We start from the raw sequence: 22,833 nt of genomic DNA, 5'->3' as shown, positions 1-22,833 counted from the left end.
AATCAACACTCTGTGGATGGGAATAATTGCCACGGCCACTTGCAGACTTGAAGCAATGAATCTGAGTCCTAGAAAAAGTGCTTTATAAAAATCAATCATATTTTTTAGAAACTATATATAAAAATCACTTTTATTTATTTCTATAGCCCCAAATTTGCTTGTAAAGGGTAATAAATGGTAAAAGAAAGACTCATACCGAGTCACCACACGAAAGCTAAGAGGCAGCACAATAGAAGTCGCCAATTCTCCCCTAATTAGTCGCAGAGTTTGTCGAGTCACCATACGAAAGCTAAGAGGCAGCATAATAGAAGTCGCCAATTCTCCCCTAATTAGTCGCAGAGTTTGTTTTAAACTATATACTCCTTGTTAGAGAGATGAAACATAATCTCCTTTACAATGTTATCAAGAAGCTGATTATGGAAACGGAGGCAGCTCACTGCAGAGCATGTACTTTGAGTTGAGAAACCCAAATGCTCTAAGTTTCCTTGGCCTTGAAATGGCAGCAATGAACTCTACCTCACAGCACTGTCATCAAGATCCAAGGAGGAATCTTTGTAAAGTAAAAAGTAGGTGGGCTAGCCCAATGACTGCACACAACAGGAGCTTATCATAAGAAATAAAATAAGTCATTTTCTTGTGATATTTTAATGATTTTTATAAAATAAATAACATTTTTTCTTTTTTTATATATTTGCCAATAGATTAGTGGGTTTCAACATGCAGAAACAAGAAATAAGGATATAAATGAACAACTCTGAAGAAATTAGGATGGTGCCTTTGTGCAATTAATGGCTCCAATTATTCATAAACTCACTGGATCTCATCCCTCATGCCAGCACTGAAATTTCTCAAGCAGTACTTATGTTTAAAATATAATTCATATATTATCATTTAAAAGTAAAAGAGAGAAAAAAGAGATTACACAAAATGTGATCTGTCAAAGGGGAAATAGTGGTAGTGAGCCCAAGAAGAAAGAAATCCAGGTTGCAAAACACTAGGTCAAATTGCTGTGGACAGTTTGCTAAATTCAAGGGTCAAATCCCAGTCCACGCCCTACTCTACTTCTTAGCAGCATTTGGCCAAGCTTATCACTCCCTTCTCTGAGAAAAGCTTTCTCTTTCTGGTTTCCAGAACACCATACTCTCCTGGTTTGTTTCCTGCTTCCCTAGCTGCCCATCCTCAGTCTGCTTTGTGGGTCTCTCCTCTTCTTCCTGACCTCTGAACAACAGAGCAGCCTAGGGCTCTGTGCCTGGACTGACCTCCTTTCTCTCTACACTCACTCTCCAAATGCTCCTATCTTGCCCCATGGTTTAAATGTACCTCCATGCAATGACTGCCAAGTGCACAGTTTCTGCTCAAAAAGCAACCTTTACCTCTAGACTCTGCGATCCAAAAGCCTACATAACATCTCTACTAGGTGTCCTCAACTTAACATGTCTGAAAACTCCAAAGCTTCCTCTTAACAATCAACTCTACCTCAGCTTTCCCCATCTCTAAAAATAACAACTTCATCCCTCCAGCTGCTAAGGACAAAAAGTGTCATCATTAACTCTGCTCTTTCCCTACACCTCACAATGAACCATCAGCAAATCTGGTCAGCTGTTCCTTCAGAATGTAACTAGATAAACTGAGCTTCTGCTTCCAGGAAGATGAAGCAAACATACTTTTTCCCTGTTGTTTCTTTTAATCACAACTAAAATCCCTGCCGATTATCTATGAAACAAACAGAAGAAGATTCAGAAAAAAGGGAGAGAAGAAGACCAACTAGGAAACTTGGAACCCAAGGAATGATGTGATGGTGAGTTCCCTGGGTTTTGTTTTTGCTCACTCATCCTACATCTAGAGCTAGGGGAGCCAATAACCAGGAAATGGCAATGGACACAGACACCAGCAGGCCCAACCCCCCTGCTAGGGAAATGCCAGAGAAGGAAGGGAGGCGAGACTTTTACCACCACAGGTGGTAATGGCCAGCTCCCATCCCGTGGTGTCAGTGGGGATGGAAAAGCAAGCAACCCAGAAATGCCAACAATCACAGTCAAAAAAATTCCCAACAAAAGCTGTTTGTCCAAAGAACCAGGTAAGGGGCTACCTATCAAAGCAGGAAACTTTTAGAAAATAACCACCTGACACCAAACGCTGCAGAATAAAACGTTGGCCCCAACCCCACTGTGATCAGCAAAGACCAAGAGGGGAACCTAGTCTTTGACTCTTGACAGACTGTGGTAAGGTGCCCTCTCCCAACTCCACACACATACATGGATGTATCAGAGAAAGCTGAATGTGGAGTCAGGACTTTGATCTCTGCAGGGTAATAAGGCCACCATTCACAGTGACAGTGGAGACCATGTGGGGAACCTGGACTTTCACCCCTACAAGGTGGAAATTAGACATCCTTTCCCCCTGGGGTGGTATCAGAGGAGGCTTAGTGGAGATTCAGGACTTTCATCACCACCCAGTAGTAATTAGGTTACCTTTGCATACCTACCATGTCAATGGCAACCATGGTTAAAGTTGTAATGATTCAATCCTGCCCCTCCTGGTCAGGACGGTATCAGTGGAAACATAGTGGGAAGCCAGAACTTTCACTACTGCCCAGCAGTACCAAGAAGAGTTCCCCTTATGTCAACACAGACTAAATGGGGAGCCTGGAATTCCACCCCACCTGATTTTATTCAGGCAATGCCCACCCCTTCTCCTGCAGGAGCAGTATCAAAAAAAGCCAACCAAAACAGAAGATCTAGAGTCTCATAACATAATACATCCTAATTCCTGGTTTTAATTTTAAAAGATGATGAGTCATCCAAGAACCAGAAAAATCTCAACTTCAATGAAAAAGATCACTCAATAGATGCCAATACAGAATACAGATGTTAGAATTATCTAAGAATGATTTTGAGTGAATCATGATAAAAACGTCTCAAAGAGTAAATACGTACATGCTTGACCCAAATTGAAGAGAAAATAAAAGTTACTGGCAAATAAATAAAAGATATAAAGAAGAAACAAAAGGAAATTTTAGAAATGAAAAATATAGTAGCCCAAAATAAAAACTGAGTGGATGATCTAAACAGTGTAGAGAGAGGAGATATACTCTAAAACACTTTAGATAAATCAAATGGAATGGCCTGGAATGGAATTTTTAAAAATTCAAGTAACCCATAGAAAAACAGGATAAAGAAAACAAAAATGAAAAACAGGCAGAACAAATAGAAAACAAAAATTAAAATGGCAGGGTTGAGGCCCAACATATCAATAATAACATTAAGTATAAATGGTACAATACACTAATTAAAAGTCCACTTTGCCTTAATGTACATGTATCTAACAACAGAGTATCAAACTACATGAGGCAAAAACTGATAGAACTGAAAGGAGAAAAGGATGAATCCACTATTACAGTGGGAGACTTCAACACCTCTCTATCAGAATGGACAGATCCATCAGGCAGAAAATCAGTAAGGACATAGCTAGACTCAACAACACCATCAACTGGATATACAGTTGCGACCCTGGGACGACACAGGTTTGAACTGCATGGGTCCACTAACGTGGAATTTTCTCAAAAAATATATGGTTGCCCCTTTGTAGCCACCAGGCCACATCCATGGATTCGACTAACCTCAGATCATGTATTAAGTTTGCAATCCACAGATGGTTAAATCCACAGACGTGTATCCTGCAGGTGCAGAGTACCAACTGTGGGACTTGAGCATCTATGGATTTTGGTATACCTGGTGGATCCTGGAAACCATCTCCAGCAGATACCCAGAGACAACTGTAATAAATATCTATAGAGTACTTCACCCAACAAAAGCAGAATACACATTTTTTTTTCAAACTCACATGAAATATTCACTAAGACAGACAACATTCTGGGCCATAAAAAATAACGTAACAAACTTAAAAGAATAGAAATCAAACAAAGTCTGCTCTCAGCCCACAACAGAATTAAATTAGAAATAAATAACAGAAAGATAACAGAAAAATCCCCAAATACGCAGTGATTATACAACACACTTCTAAATAACACATCGATCAAAGAAGAAATCTCAAAAGAAATTTAAAAAATAGTTTCAACTAAATGAAAATGAAAACACAATTTATCAAAATGTGTGGGATGCAGGGAAAGCAGTGCTTAGGGGGAAATTTATAGCACTGAATTCCTATATTAGAAGAGAAGAAAGATCTAAAATCTATAATCTAAGTTTCTACCTTAAGAAACTAGAAAAAGCAGAGTAAATTAAATCCAAAATAAGCAGAAGCAAAGAAACAATAAGAATTAGAGCAGAAATCAAGAATCTGTAGAAAATCAATAGAGAAAATCAACAAAACCAGAAGATACTTCTTTGAAAGGATCAATAAAATCAATGTCTCTAGCCAGGCTCTCTAAGGAAAAAATAGAAAGGACACAAACTGCTAACATCAGAAATGAAAGAGATGACATCACAGGCCCTGTAGGCCCTATAGACATTAAAGAGGTAATAAAGGAATACTATGAACAGCTCTGTGCCCCAAAATCTGACAATGTAGTTGAAATGGACTAATCCCTTGAAAGACACAATCTGCCAAAACTCAAACAAGAAGAAACAGACAATCTGAATAAACATATATACATTACAGAAACTGAATCAGTAATTAATAAACTTCCTAAACAGAAAGCAGTAGGCCCAGATGGGTTTACTGCTAATTTCTGTTAATTTCTATCAAACATTTAAGTAAGAAATTATACCAATTCTCTACAATATCCCAGAGGAAAAGAAGCAGAGGTCATATTTCCTAACTCATCCTATGAGGTCAGTGTTATCCTAATATCAAAACCAGACATTACAAGGAAAGAAAACTACAATCAATATCACTCATGAACATAGATGCAGAAATCATCAACAAAATATTAGCTAATTGAATCCAACAATGTATAAAAAGAATTATACACCATGATCAAGTAGAATTTATCCCAGGTATGCATGGCTGCTTCAACATACAAAAATCAGTTTATGTAAACCATCATACCAACAGGCTAAAAGAGAAAAATCACATGATCATATATCAGTAGATGTAGAACAAACATTTGACAAAATCCAACACCCATTCAGGATAAAAACTCTCAGTAAACTAAGAATAAAGGGGAAATTCCTCAAGTTGGTAATGCATATTTACAAAAACCCCTACAGCTAATACCATTCTTAATGGTGAGAAACTTGAAGTCCTTCCCACTAACATCAGAAATAACACAAGGATGTTGCCTCTTACCACTCCCTTTCAACCACACCGGAAATCTTAATTACGCAATTAGATAAGAAAAAGAAATAAAAGTTATATATATTGAGAAGGAAGAAATAAAGCTGTTTTTGTCTGTAGATGACATGATCATCTAGGAAGAAACTCTGAAAGAATCCATTAAAGACTCGTGGAACTAATGAGTTATTATAACAAGGTTGCAGGACACAAGGGTAATATAGAAAAGGCAATCGATTTCCTCTATACCAGCAATAAACAAGTGGAACTTGAAATTAAAAACAAATGCCATTTACATTAGAGCCCCCTGAAAGAAATATTTAGGTATAAATCTAACAAAATATGTACAAGATTTATATGAGGAAAACTACAAATCTGATAAACAAAATCAAAGAATTAAATAAATGGAGAGATGTTCCATGTCTAGAGTAGCAAGACTTAATATTGTCAAGCTGTCAGTTCTTCTTAACTTGATCTATACATTCAATGCAATTCCAAAAAAAATTCCAGCAAGTAATTTTGTAGATATAAACAAACTGATTCTAAAGTTTATACGGAGAAGCAAATGACCCAGAATAGCTAATACAATATTGAAGAAAATCAAAGTTGGAGGACTGATACTACCTGGCTTAAAGACTTACCATAAAGCTAGAGTAATCAAGATAGTGTGGTATTGGCAAGAGAGCAGACATATATAGATCAATGGAACAGAATAGAGAGCCCAGAAATAGGCCCACGAAAATATAATCAACTGATATCTGACAAAGGAGCAAAGACAATAAAATGGAGCAAAGAAAATTCTGCTGAAACAAGTGGACATCTGCGTGCAAAGAAAATGAAACTAGATACAACCTTACACTCTTCACAAAAATTAACAAAAAATGGATCATAGCCTTAAAAGTAAACTGTAAAACTATAAAAAATAATGTAGGGAAAACCTTGGGTATGATGATGACTTTTTAGATACAACCCCAGAGGAACAATCCATGAAAGAAATAATTGATAAGCTGGACTTCATTAAAATTAAAAACTTCTGCTCTGCAAGAGACAATGTCAAGAGAATGAAAAGACAAGCTACAGCCTGGAAGAAAATATCTGCAAAAGACACATCTGATAAAACACTGATTCAAAGGATACAAGGAACTATTAAAACTCAACAATAAGAAAACAAACAACTCAATTGTTAAAAAATGGTCCAAAGACCTTACTTAACAGACACCTCACATAATAGAGCTCATATCTCCCCCGCCTCTGCTATCCCAGGCCCCTTAGTTTCCAGCCTCTTTCCATGTTTTATGTTTCTCTGGGCACTTGTCATTTTCCAATGTACTATATAATTGGCTTATTTTATGTTGTTTTGTCTGCCTCCCCTCACTAGAATGGCAGCTCCACAAGGGCAGGGATTTCCAACTGTTTTGTTCACTGCTGTTCCCCAGAACCTAGAACAGGGAATAGCACACAGTATTTATTGAGTAAATTTTAATCAATATTATCACATAAACAGTAGAAAATCTTTGCCAGTACAGATGGTAATATTAAGTATCATGTACTAGGATGATGGGATCATGATAATAATAGTGAGCATTATTTATAAAGCGCCTACTCCTTGCCAGAAACTGTGCCAAATGCTTGATGTGGGCATACACCACACACAGACACACACAGACACACACACACACTCAGAGAGCAGGAAGCATTTCACTAGGGAGAAGCTAGGATGAATTGATGTGCCTTGAGGATGACTTATTTTTGGTGTTCTAAATTGGTATAGCATCCTAAGAATAACTGACATTTATTGAATACCAACTAGATGGCAACCACTATGCTAAGCATTTGTAGTATTCTCCTTTCATTTTAACAACCGCATGAGGTTGATACTAAGCTTATCTTCCTTTTGCAGTAAATCTGAGGGGAGATTAGAGACAGGAAGTCATGTTTCGAGATAGTGCACGCAGACCCGCTGACTGAAAGGCCAGCTTGTAACGCCCATAGAACCCTTACCAAGAGCCAGTCCCTGTGCTAAGCACTCTGAACAGCATCTATCCAGTCCCCAAAAGAGGGATCAGGAAACTGGACAGCTTAGCTGGGTGGCAGAGCCCCATTCAACCCAGGGCTGTCAACTCAAAACAAACGTCACCTTCTCTATAAGGCCTCCCCGTCACCCTATTTAATACTGAGGTTCCCTCCACACACACTCCTTCTCCTTTTATTCCTCTCCAAGCACATGACTGGTTCGTTTATCTTCTGCTGCCCACTACAGTGAAAGCCCCATGAGGGTCAGAATTTAGGGCTGACTCTGGAGCACCCAGAACAGTGCCCAACATACAACAGACACTATTTTTTTCATCAAATCTAGTTAATACTGTCTTCTAAAAAAAGGTCTGAAGCAGAAGCAATGCTGTTTAAAGATAATCGAGGCCAAGATGGTCTCCTTGCTCCTTTTTGGTTTAAACATTCAATATAAAAGAAGGCAGAAGGAAACTAACCATTACTTATGTGCTTTGGGGTCCAGAATTGGAGTTGGGCACAGTGTGTGGATAATATAATTCTGAAGAGGAGCTTGGGCCCTGGGTTAGAAGTGTTGGGGATGAATGTCTAGTACGTCCCAGTGGTTCCCATCAGAGGTGATTCTGTGCCCATCCAGATACCCCAGGATATTTGGAGACATTTTTGGTGGTCACACTGAGGGATGCCACCGGCATCTAGTGGGTGGAGGCCAAGGATCCTGCTGAACACCCTACAACACACAGGACCATCCCTCCCACAGCAATCATCTGGCCCCAGATGTCGACATGCTGAGGCTGAGAAACCCTGGTCGAAGCACCAGGAGGTGCCCTATCATTCGAGGGGATTTCTACTTCTGAGTGTGGCTGACGGCTCCACAGATGTTACCAGAAGCTTCTGTCAAGGCTGCAGCCCGTCCTCTGTGAAGGGAAGCAGACCCACACCGTTGTAAATAACCAGTCTTGTTTATAGAAAGCAATTGTCCCCATTATTGGAGGGATTTACATAAACTGCCAACCAATCCTTAGATGCCCGTGACTAAATTGTAGAGAACGCAAAATAGCGCTCTCTGAAAAAGTGATTTTTAATTACAGCTTTGATGCTGGGCCCTGGAACTGAAAAGCCAACTGTACCCTCACGAGCTGCAGCCTGGGAAGCCTGAGCGAGCTGCCCTGTGGGCAGCACTTTAACCTGAACGCAAAGAGAGCCCACACTGGGGCCACAGATGAAAAGTCAGCAGGAAACTAGGAAGTACAGCCCCCCTGAAATATCACTCTGTGTCTGTGATCATGGCTGCATGATCCCAAATGTCTGAATGAACAGTAGGAAATTAAGTGAATGTTAAGGCATTTCCAAATATCTAGGTACTTGACATTTGTGACAAAAAAAAAAACGACGGATTGTATTTTCCATTAAACTTTGCAGAGTATGCTTTTTTCCTACACAACTAAGGCAGAGCAGAAGTATTTAAAACTATTTGGTGAATTTACAACAATGTCCAGAATCACCATATACGAACACAAAAAAAATTGCAACATAAGATCCAGCTACACTAGCATAATTGATTTGTAAGTAGAGTTGGGACGCGGGGATCCTGATGTGATTAGATTCCTATGACACGCTGATGTGTCTCCGCAATTATTTAAGAATTTACATTAACTCTTGACTCAAATCTCAATTCATTTATTTGCTGCTTAACGCTGTGGTGTATAAGGGCAGTCATTTTTACGGTTTATTTCGCCTTGTAGAGTGAAGCGTGGGATGGTTTTGTGAGCACCAGGTGCTCGCTGCAAGGCTGTGCTCTTCTGGTTGCTATTCCAAGTCCCAGTGTTGGCTAATTGCAAAGGTCTCTGCTTCCTCACTTCTCGCCCCCCGTGGACACCCAGGGTGAGGTTTCACATTCCTATCATCAGGCTGCCCCGCCCGCCTTTAGGGGGATCGCCGCCTTCTGACGTCTCCTGGGAGAAGAGGAGGAAGCCTGCGGTAGGGCTTGGCTCTCAGGAGGATCAGGTGACAGAATGCACAGGAAAATGGAGGGGAAAGGCATTGCCACGAAGAGAGAGCAGGGCCCTCGGGCTCCACCCAAGGGGATGGGCCGTGCACAGAAGTGGGACGCAGAGCAGAAGGTCTGGAAGTCTCAGGCCAAACCAGCAGGGCCTGTGGGTTTATATTTCAAAGGAGCTGACTTTATTGGCCTCTTTATGGGTCCTTGGTGGGGAGGGAGCTACCAGGGGCCACCAGAACTTTTTCATTATCAGCATGCTATCCAATTCCTCTTTGCCCCCTTCTCATTCTCATTCACTCTACACCTGCACTGAGGACCACCATGCCTTTCCCAAGACTCACCTGTGTAGGCCCCTCTGACGACACACCAGCCTGCCCACTGGCTTGCTTCTCAATACCTCTTTCTGCTTCTCCTTTCTGGACTGTCCTCGCTTCTTTCCTTCTCCTACGTATAACTGGTATTTTACCATCTTCTTTCCTATGACATTTTTTCTTGAAGATTATATCTGATATCAAAAACCATGTCTGCAATTCCTGATCATTATCAGTTGTGCTAATTAATGTCTTTTAAATTAATCGTCAGTTCTGCACATCAAGCTACTTGTTGAACTATTTCAAACTGGTATTCCACCATCAACCCAAATTTACTGTGTCTAAATCCAAACTAAATCCCCATCCTCCACTTCAAAACATGCCACCTCCTCCTGATTCTCACATTTCTATCCTCCCTACCAAATTTTCTTGAAATAATTCACAGTTCAGTGCTGGTTGGCAAGCAATTTGGTACCTTGGCACAATAACGATAATGCAATTTTATTCCTATCTTTTGATTCACCACCATTCACATTTATGAAAACATAATCCGAAGAACCAAAACAAATTATGACAAATATAACACACATAAAATTATATTTAATGTGGAGGTAGCAACTAGCATTTAAAATCTGAGAAACTATTAGGCACATATATGGAGACATATGTGCTGACGTAAAAATAGGAAAGTGACATACATTTGCATTTATAATGATTGAAACAATGTACAATATGCACGTAAAAAAGACTGGAAAGAAATACACTAAAATAATATTTATTGTCTGGAGGAAAGTGACCATATTACCTTGATTGTATGTTGTTTAAACTGAATTACATCTTGTTCAAAAGGCAATTCCTTCATCGTCCTAGATTCCTCCAGCTTTCTTTTGTTTGGCTACCAAGTTTTACATGTAACTCTTTAAATATCACTGCTATCCATCACTCCCTTTTCACCTTTGCTGCCTCACCCTTGTCCTGCCCTGATAACTTCCAGGCAGGATTACGATGCTGGTCCCCTGAGGAGGCTTCTCTAGGTTGATCCATCAACACTCCCAGCCCTTCTCCCTTCTCCTCCTCTGCCACAGTGGCTAGAAAGCAAACAACTCCACATCCCAGCCCAACAAAGCCATGTGACACAGTTCCAATGAAGAAAGCATTGGTAGAAATCTACTGGAGAATTCTAGGGACATGTTTGCTCTTCTGAACATGGAAGAACATGACAGGGGCTATCCACCTGCCAAGGATGGTGGAAGAAAAGGTTGAAAGGGCCTGGGTCCCTGACAGCATCATTATAGCAGCTGCTTCTGAACTTCTTATTGTGGGAGAAAAATAGCCCTTATGTTTTAGTTGCCGTTTGTTTTCTGCTACTTCCAGCTTGATGTGCTGCTGACTAATATCTTGCCTAGCTGCTTTCCTGCTTCTAGCTTACATCACTCACATCACCCTATAATTTTTATGAGTGAAGGATGAACAGACCAGAAAGGAAAAGTAAATAAATAAATATTGACAATAAAAGTAAAGGACAGCTGACACGTGAAACAATGTTGAAGACCTAAAAAATTACAAAAAGTATGAAAAAAAAATTTTTAAGAGTAACCACAGTCCATTTAGTAAGGTTTAAAAAATTCCTACACACATCATTAGTTACTCAGGGCATCAGTACCAGCACCAGAGTACAGCACAGTTAGTGGAGACTCTCAAGAAATATTAATTCTACAAAAATATTCAGTCTACAGTGGATACAATGGTGAGTCAAACATAAAAGACGTCACAGCAGTGGAGCTTAGAGTTGAATCGGGAAGGAATACGTGAACAAAATAATTATGCAAGTAAATGATTAAAATCTGTGCTACAAATTATCAAATTAAAGCATGGTTTTTATAAAGGAGAACCTGGTCTAGTCCAAGTATTAGTGGGGACAGGGGGACCAGGCGCTACACTAAGCTCTGCTGAGATAAATTTGAGTAGGTTACATTCTGTGCCTTTGGGGAGTTGCAATAAATAATTAAGAAGCCCAGTAAACAAACAACTACAGTTAAGTACAAGGAGCACTCCAATGGGTGGGATCAAAGGCTATGGGGACACCGAAAAGAAATGACTGATTCACTCAAGGATTGAGTTACCCTGGAAATTAATCCACATTCAGTACATCATCACCAAATGTTACCAAATTAATGAACTATGACTGAATTTAAGCATGAAACAAACCAGAAAATCTAAATTCTGACATATCAAAAAGTAATGAAATTGTTTAATGGACTTTGAAGCACGCAGTCCTAGCTCAGAAAATAATTGTGAGAATTAGATCACCCCCTCTAAGCTTGGTCAACCATCCAAATGACTAGATTTGATCCATGATTGTATGCATTTGAGATTAAGACAAAAATAAAGGAAACAATGAATTAGACCAGACTGTATACACAAGTCAGGATCAGACAGCAAGGCAGAAAAAGCCAACATACGTTTACTTTGTTCTTTTATTGAGATCCAACTAAAAGACTTACACTTAAAAAGATTTCATACTAAGAACTAAAATCAGCCTTTTCATTCACTGTAGTTTATAAGATTATCAATAAACACCCAGAGACTTGGACCTTACATTAGTTCTGCCAGTGATCAGCTGTGTGAAGACAGAATCACATGGTTTCTCTGAGTCTCAGCCTCCTTATCATGAAAAAGAATAATTTCCTCAGTAATATCCAATAATTCTAAAATAGACTTTCCAGAGAAACCATCCACCACTGTATCATTTTCACTGATTTCAAATATTGGCTAACTGTAACTGTAACAAATCAGGAGAATACAAAGACATTTTACCAAATTTGCCAGGCCACGATACATCAGATTTCACAAACAACAATCTGAATCTTCCTAAGATAAGTTGGCAAATGTATAATGCCTGATAATTAAGAAGCTATGCAGCCAAAGAGTGGTTCTGGAGTCTAGTGAAGTCTATGTGGCCTCATTAACCGGGAAGCACAGACTTTCGATCAGGTGGAATCTTTTTGATGAAATCTATGTCCTTCTCTTGGATAAAGGAAACAATAAAATAATCACCCAAATATAACGTCACATATCATTGTACAGTATTATGAAGATAAATGAAACTTGCATATAGTATTTCTGCTGTAGGACATACCTCTTCCCACCTCAGTCATTTTTACTTAGAGTGTTTGATAAAGTTGCTTAAAGTGAATAAGGAGTTACAATATGTGTGCCAAAGAGGAGTTTGACAATTTAAACAAAATGGAATACGGTTTTGTCAGTAGATTCAAAAAATGACACAGTAATTATATGTAATGCCACATAATAATCCGAATGTAATTGCAGTGTAATTTTTCTGACATGCATTTACTATCCTTCTCCATCGTAATTATTATGCACAGATAACGTTACCTTGTTTCTCAAGTTCTCCACTATCTCCTTGAGGTGCAAACTTTTCAAATATGTAGATTCATTTTTAAATATATGGTACTTACAATACCTATCTTATCACAGGACCTCAACATATGAGTATCAACAACAGCAATACTAATATTTATGCAAATACCTAATGTTCCAGAAAGAATGACAAGGAAGGGGTACCATTTTCATAATTTTTTGTAATGTAACTTTTTTGTAACTTTTTGTAGTATATGATAGAATGGTTTGGGACTTCCCTGGTGGCGCAGTGGTTAAGAATCCGCCTGCCAATGCAGGGGACACAGGTTTGAGCCCTGGTCTGGGAAGACCCCACATGCTGTGGAGCAACTAAGCCCGTGCACCACAACTACTGAGCCTGTGCTCTAGAGCCCACGAGCCACAACTACTGGGCCCACGTGCCACAACTACTGAAGCCCACGCACCTAGAGCCTGTGCTCTGCAACAAGAGAAGCCACCGCAATGAGAAGCCCGCGCACTGCAACAAAGAGCAGCCCCCGCTCACTGCAACTAGAGAAAGCCCGCGCGCAGCAATGAAGACCCAATGCAGCCATAAATAAATAAATAAATAAATAAATTTTTTTTAAAAAATGGTTTATCCTGCTCTTCCCATGCCATCTGTTCTCTCGTCAGTGAGAGGGTCCGTGTCATCCACGATGTAAGAGGGTCTGGCTAGTGTGAATGAGGTGCCTCATGAGGTTTTCAATGGGAAAAGCATCTCTGTTGCACATGCTTCAAGGCCGACAGCCACAGACCCTCTGAGCACACGCAAGCCTGGTGGACAAGCACAGCTGTGTCCTCACCCCTTTTCCTATCCGGACCCACACCCGCTCCATAAAACGTCATGTTAATGCTGTGATATAAGCAGATGCTACATCTTTTGACAAACTCAGAACAAAATTATAATGTGTGGAAATACAAATTTTATATAAAGATGAAAAAATGGATGAATGATGTAAAAATTCATTAAGTTCCGTGATGGTTAATTTTATGTGTCAACTTAGTTAGACTATGGTGCCCAGTTGCTTGATCAAACAGTAGTCTAGATGCTGCTATAAAGGTATTTTTTTAGATGTGATGAGCATTTACTATCAGCAGACTATAAGTAAAGTAGATTATCCTCCAGAATGAGGAGGTCGGCCTCATCCAATCAGCTGAAGGACTTAAGAACAAAGACAGGTTTCCTGAAGAAGAAGGAACTCTCCCCAAGACTGCACCACAGATATTCTACCTGAGTTTCCAGTGTTCAGACTCAAGACCACAACATCAAGTCTTATCTGAATCTCCAGCTGCGGGCTTGCCCCAGATTTCAGACTTGCCAGCCTCCACAACAGCATGAGCCAATTATTAAAATTTCTCCATCAATCAATCAATCAATCAATCAACCTCAATCTCTCTCTCTGTATACACACACACACACACACACACACACACCCATATATAATCCCCTACTGACTGTCCGGAGAATCCTGACTAATACACATTTATTCAGAATGTTAAATATATTAAGTATCTTCTTTGAAAAACATATATTTTGGCTTTGTTTATGACATTGGTAAATTCTGTGCCAACCCTAGTTTTAAGGTTTGGATAAACAATATTAAAAACTTCATGAAACCAGCTGAGAATAAAGTTGACATATTGAGCTTATGTACTTTCTAAAATTAGATTTGTGTACACAAATATATATTGTGTACTTTCTATAGAAACTTAGTTTATATATTTTCTATAGAAAAAATAGTATGAAAACATGAAAGAATTCAGGTAATCATGACTCCCAGTTAATGACATCAGACTCTACTTCTTCTGTGGGATACCACACACAGCAAAGTTCAGTCACTTTGTAGAAATACAGTAGCATAATCATAATCTTATGTGTAACAACTGCAAAAAAATGTTTTAAAATCAGGGTGTATATTACAATATTTTCCATTGTCAGACCAGTTTTACATCTTAAGGAGCAGTTCTTCTTGATGTACACCACTACTTTTCATATCAGAAAACACACTTTAAAAAAAATTATCTTTATAAGTAGAAAGCAAATTACAATGGCTTTAATTTTAGACCAAAGTTGTATTTTATTAGGATTATAAATGGTGTTTTAAAAACGGCATCTTATTATTTTATATATAACAGACTGATATCAAAAAACATGTTGAAATTAAAAATGTTAAATTATTTTTTAATCGCCCACAGAAATGCTGTGGTGGGCATCTTTCAGAAAGAAAGGCCCCTCTCAGGGGCCTTGAGGAAAGAGGTACTTACTAACTGCAGAGTCATAGGAGGTCGAGTTGTGCTCTCCTCTCATGAAGGGATACGGCGACAGGTAAGCATGCATGCAGCTCTTCAGTGGTGGCTGATTGGCTAGGAAGGAGAACAAAACAAAGGCATTTGTTACTGAGAAGCTGAGTGAAGGTTTGTTCCTAACAGAAGAGAAATACAGGATCTGGGGGCACACAAGCAAAATGAAACTACAGGTTAGATCGACGAATTCAGAGAATTATTGAGTAAGGGAGGAAACTTCCTTAAAAACCTCATATGGTAAATACAGCACAGGGGACCTGGAAAGTGGATTCATTTAAAACATCTAGCGCATGACCTAATTCAAGGGAGAGAACGCCCTTAATATCACCCCAAAATTGAAAGCACCAGATTTCATTCGTTTTCACAACTATATTCTCCAATTCCTAACATAATGCCCAGCACATAGTAGGTATTCCAAAAACAGTCATTTAAAAATCTAATAAATTTCGATTTAACCTTTATTGGTTCTAATTAATAGAAAATTTCTTCTATATTCTATTTTCAGGGAAACGATGTAAATGATAGACCATACAAGTTAATAATTCAAGTACATTTTTAGCATTTGAAGAAACCACAAGAAAGAACTTCAATGTTGTTTGAAATCTTGAAGATTTCATCATATACCCTCTTAGGAGTAAAATACTCTTCCCTTCTCTAAGTCTTGGCAAACTCTTCCTCTTGCAAAGTCTGACCTACTCCACTTTACCAAAGTCTAAATAATCTTCACTGGCAGATCACAGGCTTATTCTCCTCCCCCAAATGACAATCAGAAACTCTATGAAATATTTCTCTCAAAATGCCATTTCATCATTACTTTGTTCCTTTTACATATGCCATTTACCGTTGACTCGTCTTCTGTGATCTCATATTTGTATGTTATATTCCATGATCTTGACTATTGTTTAAATACCATACTTTGATTTATCACAGGAGTATTTTGATAAGAAGACTGATAATTTCAACCCACAATAAGTCTGAGGGTAATAAACAGTTCTTTCATTGCTGGATGCAATAAGATAAAGGCTAGCTATTTTCAGTGAATTGATTTTCAAAGATTAACACAATACAGAAAAAGCAGTTGAAAGAATGCATCATATTTTTAAGGAGCTATTCTACTTCAAAAAAGAACTTTAAAGTTTCTATGAGAGAATGGAAACATCAAAAGCAAAGCATTTCTTAATATTGCCCACAAACTTGGTTTAAGCCCAAACAGAGCAAGCTTTCATCTGCCACTGCTGATCACTGTTTTGTTATAAAGAAGATTTTTTTAAACTTTGAAGCTATTAATATAAAATAATACATCTTTAATTCTGGATTTTTAAACTTGGGATTTCAAGCCCCCCAAAATAGCCAAAAGAAATAAAAGCATTTATTTGCAACACAGCAATAATAGACACTCGAAAGAAATACTATAGATAATATCTGTGTTGTTTGTTAGGGCTGGTGTATTTTAAACATGAGCGAGGAAACAGCGGATTACTCAATTCTGCCATAAGTATTCAGACTCCAATTTCATGTTAGAAAATAAAATAATTATTCCTATAGCCATTTCTACTTAATAAAAAGGAATCACTTATGAACATTTGGAAGATATCCTACTGAGATTCTACAACTAATCCAATCCTATTTTATAAGTGACATGCACCAAATGAGAAACTGTTCATTTTTATTTTAAAGCCAAGGGGGAAAATAAAGCTGAATTCCACTTACTGTACCAGAACTGCCAGATATTGGAATCATTCTCTTCCACAATCCCATTAAACCAACATCTCCAGAAGAATCCTTCATGGTGGAAAGTGACGTTTTCTATCTGTACAGAACGCAAATGAAGTAACTTGCCATCAACACAAGGAACATAATCTAAACAGTTACCTCCAGGAAATTTTTTAAGCAATGTATTTTTTCCCAAGTAATGATGATCAGTAGCTTTCTACATATCTCTTCTATGAAGAAATACACATTCCACTACCATTTTCGGATTTCAAGAGGATACATAAAGCTATGCTCGTTACTATCGAGTACAACAATATTTTGAAGAAGAAACGCACATTCTGTTCACCTGAACACTTTCCCACTTCAGTCGCAAGAAGCCAATAATCTGATCCAAAAGCCACCAAAAAGAGTAAAACCCCCAAAGCACCAAAGAGAGCCCCAAAGAAGATGGCAATGTTTAGCCTCATTTTCAATTCACTGGCTTCCCTTTAAATAAAAGAAGAAAATAAAAAACAGCTAACACCTAGCTCCTCAACCGAAAAGAATAAAGATTTCTGAATAGGCAGAATCTTCTTGAGAAGTGTCTCTCAGCTTCTGTTTCAGTGGCTTCGCACTCACACCCAGCCGGTGGATTTGTATTGCCTTTGCTCTCCCCTGGAGGGACTCCAGCCCAGCAGCTGAGAATGGCTGACTATTTTAGGATACTGATTGAGGAGCTGTCTCTCTCCCATGGGGATCAAAAAATAACTGACCTTCCCCTGACTGTGGAGGGCAGTATCAGGAGCTGGCCAGAATCATCGTTACTGCTGCTGGGTAATCCATAGAAGTGGAAAGAAGACGGAATGGTATGAGGTCATTGACGGCACTGGCCCAAAGTCTTAAGTGTCTGAACAAGCTCCTCTTAATCCAGAATGACCATTACAAACCCAAAGACACTGAAGACTCTCTTTGAAGATATATAAACCGCAGCTATAAAGACCCACAAAGACCTCTCTTGGATATAACTGAGGTTGTAATTAATATCTTAATCCTTTTGGGGTATTTGTGGGATATAAAATAATTAGTGGGTTGACAGATCTAACGTAACAGCAAGTACAATTCAGGTTTTAACCTATACATTCATAAGTGTATTTAAAAGATCAAGAATATGGTAACATAAACTACTTAAAGTAGAAAAAAATACTTTTATGTAGCATACACTATGACATAAAAACAGCACTTTATATAGCAGCTCCCAGATCTTGTACAAGTTATTCCAAATAATCATCTCAAAAGTGGACTAATGAAAAAAAAGTCTCAAAAATATATTACTTTCTGGATTAGGATGAAAGAATATGGTCTACTTTTTGTTTCCTTCATTTTAAATATTCAACCTCCTCAAAATATGGATCTTACCTGATACCCATACAAGTCACCAAATAGCAATGAATCTATACTTTCTTCATGTCTATCCTCTACAGCTCACTTCTTTGTTTTTGTTCCATGTCTAAATATGCCCGAGAGCATTTTTTTAAGTATTTGTGTAATATTTTAAAACTTTCAGTCTCTATAGCTATTGTTTTTTATAATCCCAGTTTTAACACGGGTCACTGCATCTTCTCAAGAGGCATCTGAACTCTACCGACTTCCTTCACCACTTCTGTTTGACATGGGATAGATCCTTAGATAATGAAATTAGCAAGGGCAAAAAGACAACTCCTTAGTAAGGATGTAGGGCCTTGACCAGCTCCAGCTATATGCAATCAGAAGTGCCCAAGAGTCAGGAATGGAATTCTAAGTCATAGAATCTTTTTTTTAAATTTTATTTCATTTTTTATACAGCAGGTTCTTATTAGTTATCTATTTTATACATATTAGTGTATGTATGTCCATCCCAATCTCTCCCAGTTCATCCCACCACCACCACCCCACACACTTTCCCCTCTTGGTGTCCATACGTTTGTTCTCTACATCTGTGTCTCTGTTTCTGCCTTGCAAACCTGTTCATCTGTACCATACTTCTAGATTCCACATATATGTGTTAATATACGATATTTGTTTTTCTCTTTCTGACTTACTTCACTAAGTCATAGAATCAGTGACTGTGAGGGTTAAATGGAATTTGAGAGCACATCTGTGCTGATCCCTCATCTAGTGCTCAAATCTCCTTTATAAGACTCTGCAGATCAACAAGCCATGCCATTTTCAGCCGTTTCATTTAAGGACATCAATAATGTCCATAGCTCTGCCTTAATTTCTGCCCCAAACTCCTTCCCTAAAGGTTCCAGTCTTAATCGTATTCTGTCCTCCAAGGCTGTACAGCACGTTTAAACTCTGTCGTATGACAGAGCTTTCTGATATTTTGAAGAAGCAATCATTTCGTACCTCCCTCAAACCCCACTCCACCCCTTAATATAGGTCTTCATTTTTCTAAGCTAAACATCCCATTCCTTTAAACATCCCTTAGATTGGAACAACTCCCAATCTCCTTGCTGTTCTGATTCTTTGCTACAATCTGCAAGTACTTGATTGAGGTGAGGCATAGCGAAATATTCCGGGTAGAATCTAACGAAGTTAATATCACCACCTTTCTTATTTGGATGCTGTGATGAGCAGAATAATGGGTTCCCGAAGATGTCCATACCCTAATCCTAAATATAATCACGTAATCTGTGAATGTGTTACCTTACATAGCAATATCCTGGATTATACAGGTTGACCCAATCTAATCACATAAATCCTTCAAAGAAAAGCAGAGACTCTTTCCTGACAGTACTCAGAGAAAGAAATGTGACCACAGAAAAAGGGTTGGAGAGTCGCTGGTTTAAAAACGTGGGAAAGAGACCACACGCCAAGGATTGTGGGCAGCTTCTAGAGGATGGAAGAGGGAATAAAACAGATTCTCTCCAAGAGCCTCCAGGAAGGACTGTTGCCCTACCAACACCTTGACTTTGGGGATTTCTGACCTCTGAAACTGCAGGATAGTAAATCTGAGTTGTTTTTAAGCCACTGACTTTGTGTTAATTTGTTACACTGTTACAGCAGCAATGGGAAACTAACAAAGATGCTGTTCTATAATTAATACAATATAAGATCAAATTAAGGGGGTTTTTGTGTGTGGGGGGAATGCATCTTCAAAAAGTGCTTACTGAGAACTTGCGAGGGTCCAGGCATTTTATCAGATACGCAGGGCCTGACCTTGAGGAGTTCATGAGCTAGTGAGAAAAAAAGATTCTTCAGAATGAGGTACCTAAGGTTGTAAAAAGCTTCTGGCCGCCCCAGTCACAGCCTCCTGCTCAGCCACACACCTCCCCACCAAGACGACTGTGGTTGTGGTTCTGCAGCTTTACTGCAGGTGACAATGCTGTTGTTTGCAGAGGAAGAGGAATCCTTTTAGGAAGGTTTTATTTAATTGATTTATATTGTAATGACATGTAAAAATCTATGCATTAATACTAAATCTTTAACACACACACATTCACAAACACAAACAACTGGATTTTTAAAATAAGTAGAAAGAGTGCAGGATCTATTATTGCTACAGTTCATCTCAATTTTGGTTTCGGTCACAAACAAAAAATCGTCTTTCTGGATGAGGTCTATCAACTAATATTTTTTCACCATGTTTTGGTGTATCCAAAAAGGTATAAGCATCATTATCAAAACGTGTATTTATCAAAGCAGCTACTAATGTAACCCATCTAATTGTTTCCAACCATTCGTTCGTGGGCATCCGTTTGAGAAAGATATCATAGACTACTTCCGACATCATCAAACTGAACTCCTTTAGCTCAGTTATCCTCAGTGCTTCTCACAGTGCTTGACACACAAGGGGCACTAAGATAAAAAGAAAAATCCATTTGTATTAGGACTCTTGGCTGTGATACAAATACGTAGCTTCCTGAGCTAGCCAACTGGTAATCCATCAAGAAGAAATGGCTCTGATCTGGCCTGGTGTTTGTGAAACTTGGAGAAGTGGATTTTAGCAGGGTCTGTGCTTCCTCTGTAGATAACCTCCCTATCAAACTACCACTGGCATTTTTCACAGAACTAGAACAAAAAATTTCACAATTTGTATGGAAACACAAAAGACCCCGAATAGCCAAAGCAATCTTGAGAACGAAAAACGTAGCTGGAAGAATCAGGATCCCTGACTTTAGACTATACTACAAAGCTACAGTAATCAAGACAGTATGGTACTGGCACAAAAACAGAAAGATAGATCAATGGAACAGGATAGAAAGCCCAGAGATAAACCCACGCACATATGGTCACCTTATCTTTGATAAAGGAGGCAGGAATGTACAGTGGAGAAAGGACAGCCTCTTCAATAAGTGGTGCTGGGAAAACTGGACAGGTACATGTAAAAGTATGAGATTAGAACACTCCCTAACACCATACACAAAACTAAGCTCAAAATGGATTAAAGACCTAAATGTAAGGCCAGAAACTATCAAACTCTTAGAGGAAAACATAGGCAGAACACTCAACGACATAAATCACAGCAAGATCCTTTTTGACCCACCTCCTAGAGAAATGGAAATAAAAACAAAAATAAACAAATGGGACCTAATGAAACTTCAAATCTTTTGCACAGCAAAAGAAACCATAAACAAGACCAAAAGACAACCCTCAGAATGGGAGAAAATATTTGTAAATGAAGCAACTGACAAAGGATTAATCTCCAAAATTTACAAGCAGCTCATGCAGCTCGATAACAAAAAACAAACAACCCAATCCAAAAATGGGCAGAAGACCTAAATAGACATTTCTCCAAAGAAGATATACAGATTGCCAACAAACACATGAAAGAATGCTCAACATCATTAATCATTAGAGAAATGCAAATCAAAACTACAATGAGGGGCTTCCCTGGTGGCGCAGTGGTTGAGAGTCCGCCTGCCAATGCAGGGGACACGGGTTCGTGCCCCGGTCTGGGAAGATCCCACAAGCCACGGAGCGGCTGGGCCTATGAGCCATGGCCGCTGAGCCTGTGCGTCCGGAGCCTGTGCTCCACAACGGGAGAGGCCACAACAGTGAGAGGCCCACGTACTGCAAAAAAAAACAAAAACAAAAAAACTACAATGAGATATCATCTCACTCTGGTCAGAATGGCCATCATCAAAAATCTAGAAACAATAAATGCTGGAGAGGGTGTGGAGAAAAGGGAACACTCTTGCACTGCTGGTGGGAATGTGAATTGGTACAGCCACTATGGAGAACAGTATGGAGGTTCCTTAAAAAACTACAAATAGAGCTACCATATGACCCAGCAATCCCACTACTGGGCATATACCCTGAGAAAACCAGAATTCAAAAAGAGTCACGTACCAAAATGTTCACTGCAGCTCTATTTACAGTAGCCAGGACATGGAAGCAACCTAAGTGTCCATTGACAGATGAATGGATAAAGAAGATGTGGCACATATATACAATGGAATATTACTCAGCCATAAAAAGAAACGAAATTGAGTTATTTGTAGTCAGGTGGATGGATCTAGAGTCTGTCATACAGAGTAAAGTAAGTCAGAAAGAGAAAGACAAATACTGTATGCTAACACATATATATGGAATCTAAGAAAAAAAAATGTCATGAAGAACCTAGGGGTAGGATGGGAATAAAGACACAGACCTACTAGAGAATGGACTTGAGCATATGGGGAGGGGGAAGGGTAAGCTGTGACAAAGTGAGAGATTGGCATGGACATATATACACTACCAAACGTAAAATAGATAGCTGGTGGCAAGCAGCCGCATAGCACAGGGAGATCAGCTCGGTGCTTTGTGACCACCTAGAGGGGTGGGATAGGGAGGGTGGGAGGGAGGGAGACGCAAGAGGGAAGAGATATGGGAACACATGTA

At 39.0% G+C, this 22,833-nt stretch overlaps 1 protein-coding gene across 1 annotated transcript in view; it reads right to left on the bottom strand.

Annotated features, from left to right (window-relative positions):
- TMEM182 (transmembrane protein 182) overlaps window positions 1-17,522 on the bottom strand; it is a 50,239-nt gene extending 32,717 nt beyond the window's left edge. The window contains exons 1-3 of the mRNA XM_082851768.1: window positions 17,328-17,522; window positions 16,990-17,089; window positions 15,241-15,339 (exon numbers count right to left, since the gene is read on the bottom strand). Of these exons, the coding sequence (XP_082707894.1) occupies window positions 15,241-15,339; window positions 16,990-17,089; window positions 17,328-17,459 (331 nt within the window). The 5' untranslated portion in view covers window positions 17,460-17,522. The remainder of the gene's footprint in view (window positions 1-15,240; window positions 15,340-16,989; window positions 17,090-17,327) is intronic.
- Window positions 17,523-22,833: the final 5,311 nt, after the last annotated feature.

Source organism: Leucopleurus acutus, assembly GCF_964270905.1.
Source record: "Leucopleurus acutus genome assembly, chromosome: 12".
Lineage (NCBI taxonomy): Eukaryota > Metazoa > Chordata > Mammalia > Artiodactyla > Delphinidae > Leucopleurus > Leucopleurus acutus.
The sequence above is the reverse complement of the archived record's forward strand: the minus strand, read 5'-3'. Positions and strand labels throughout refer to the sequence as shown.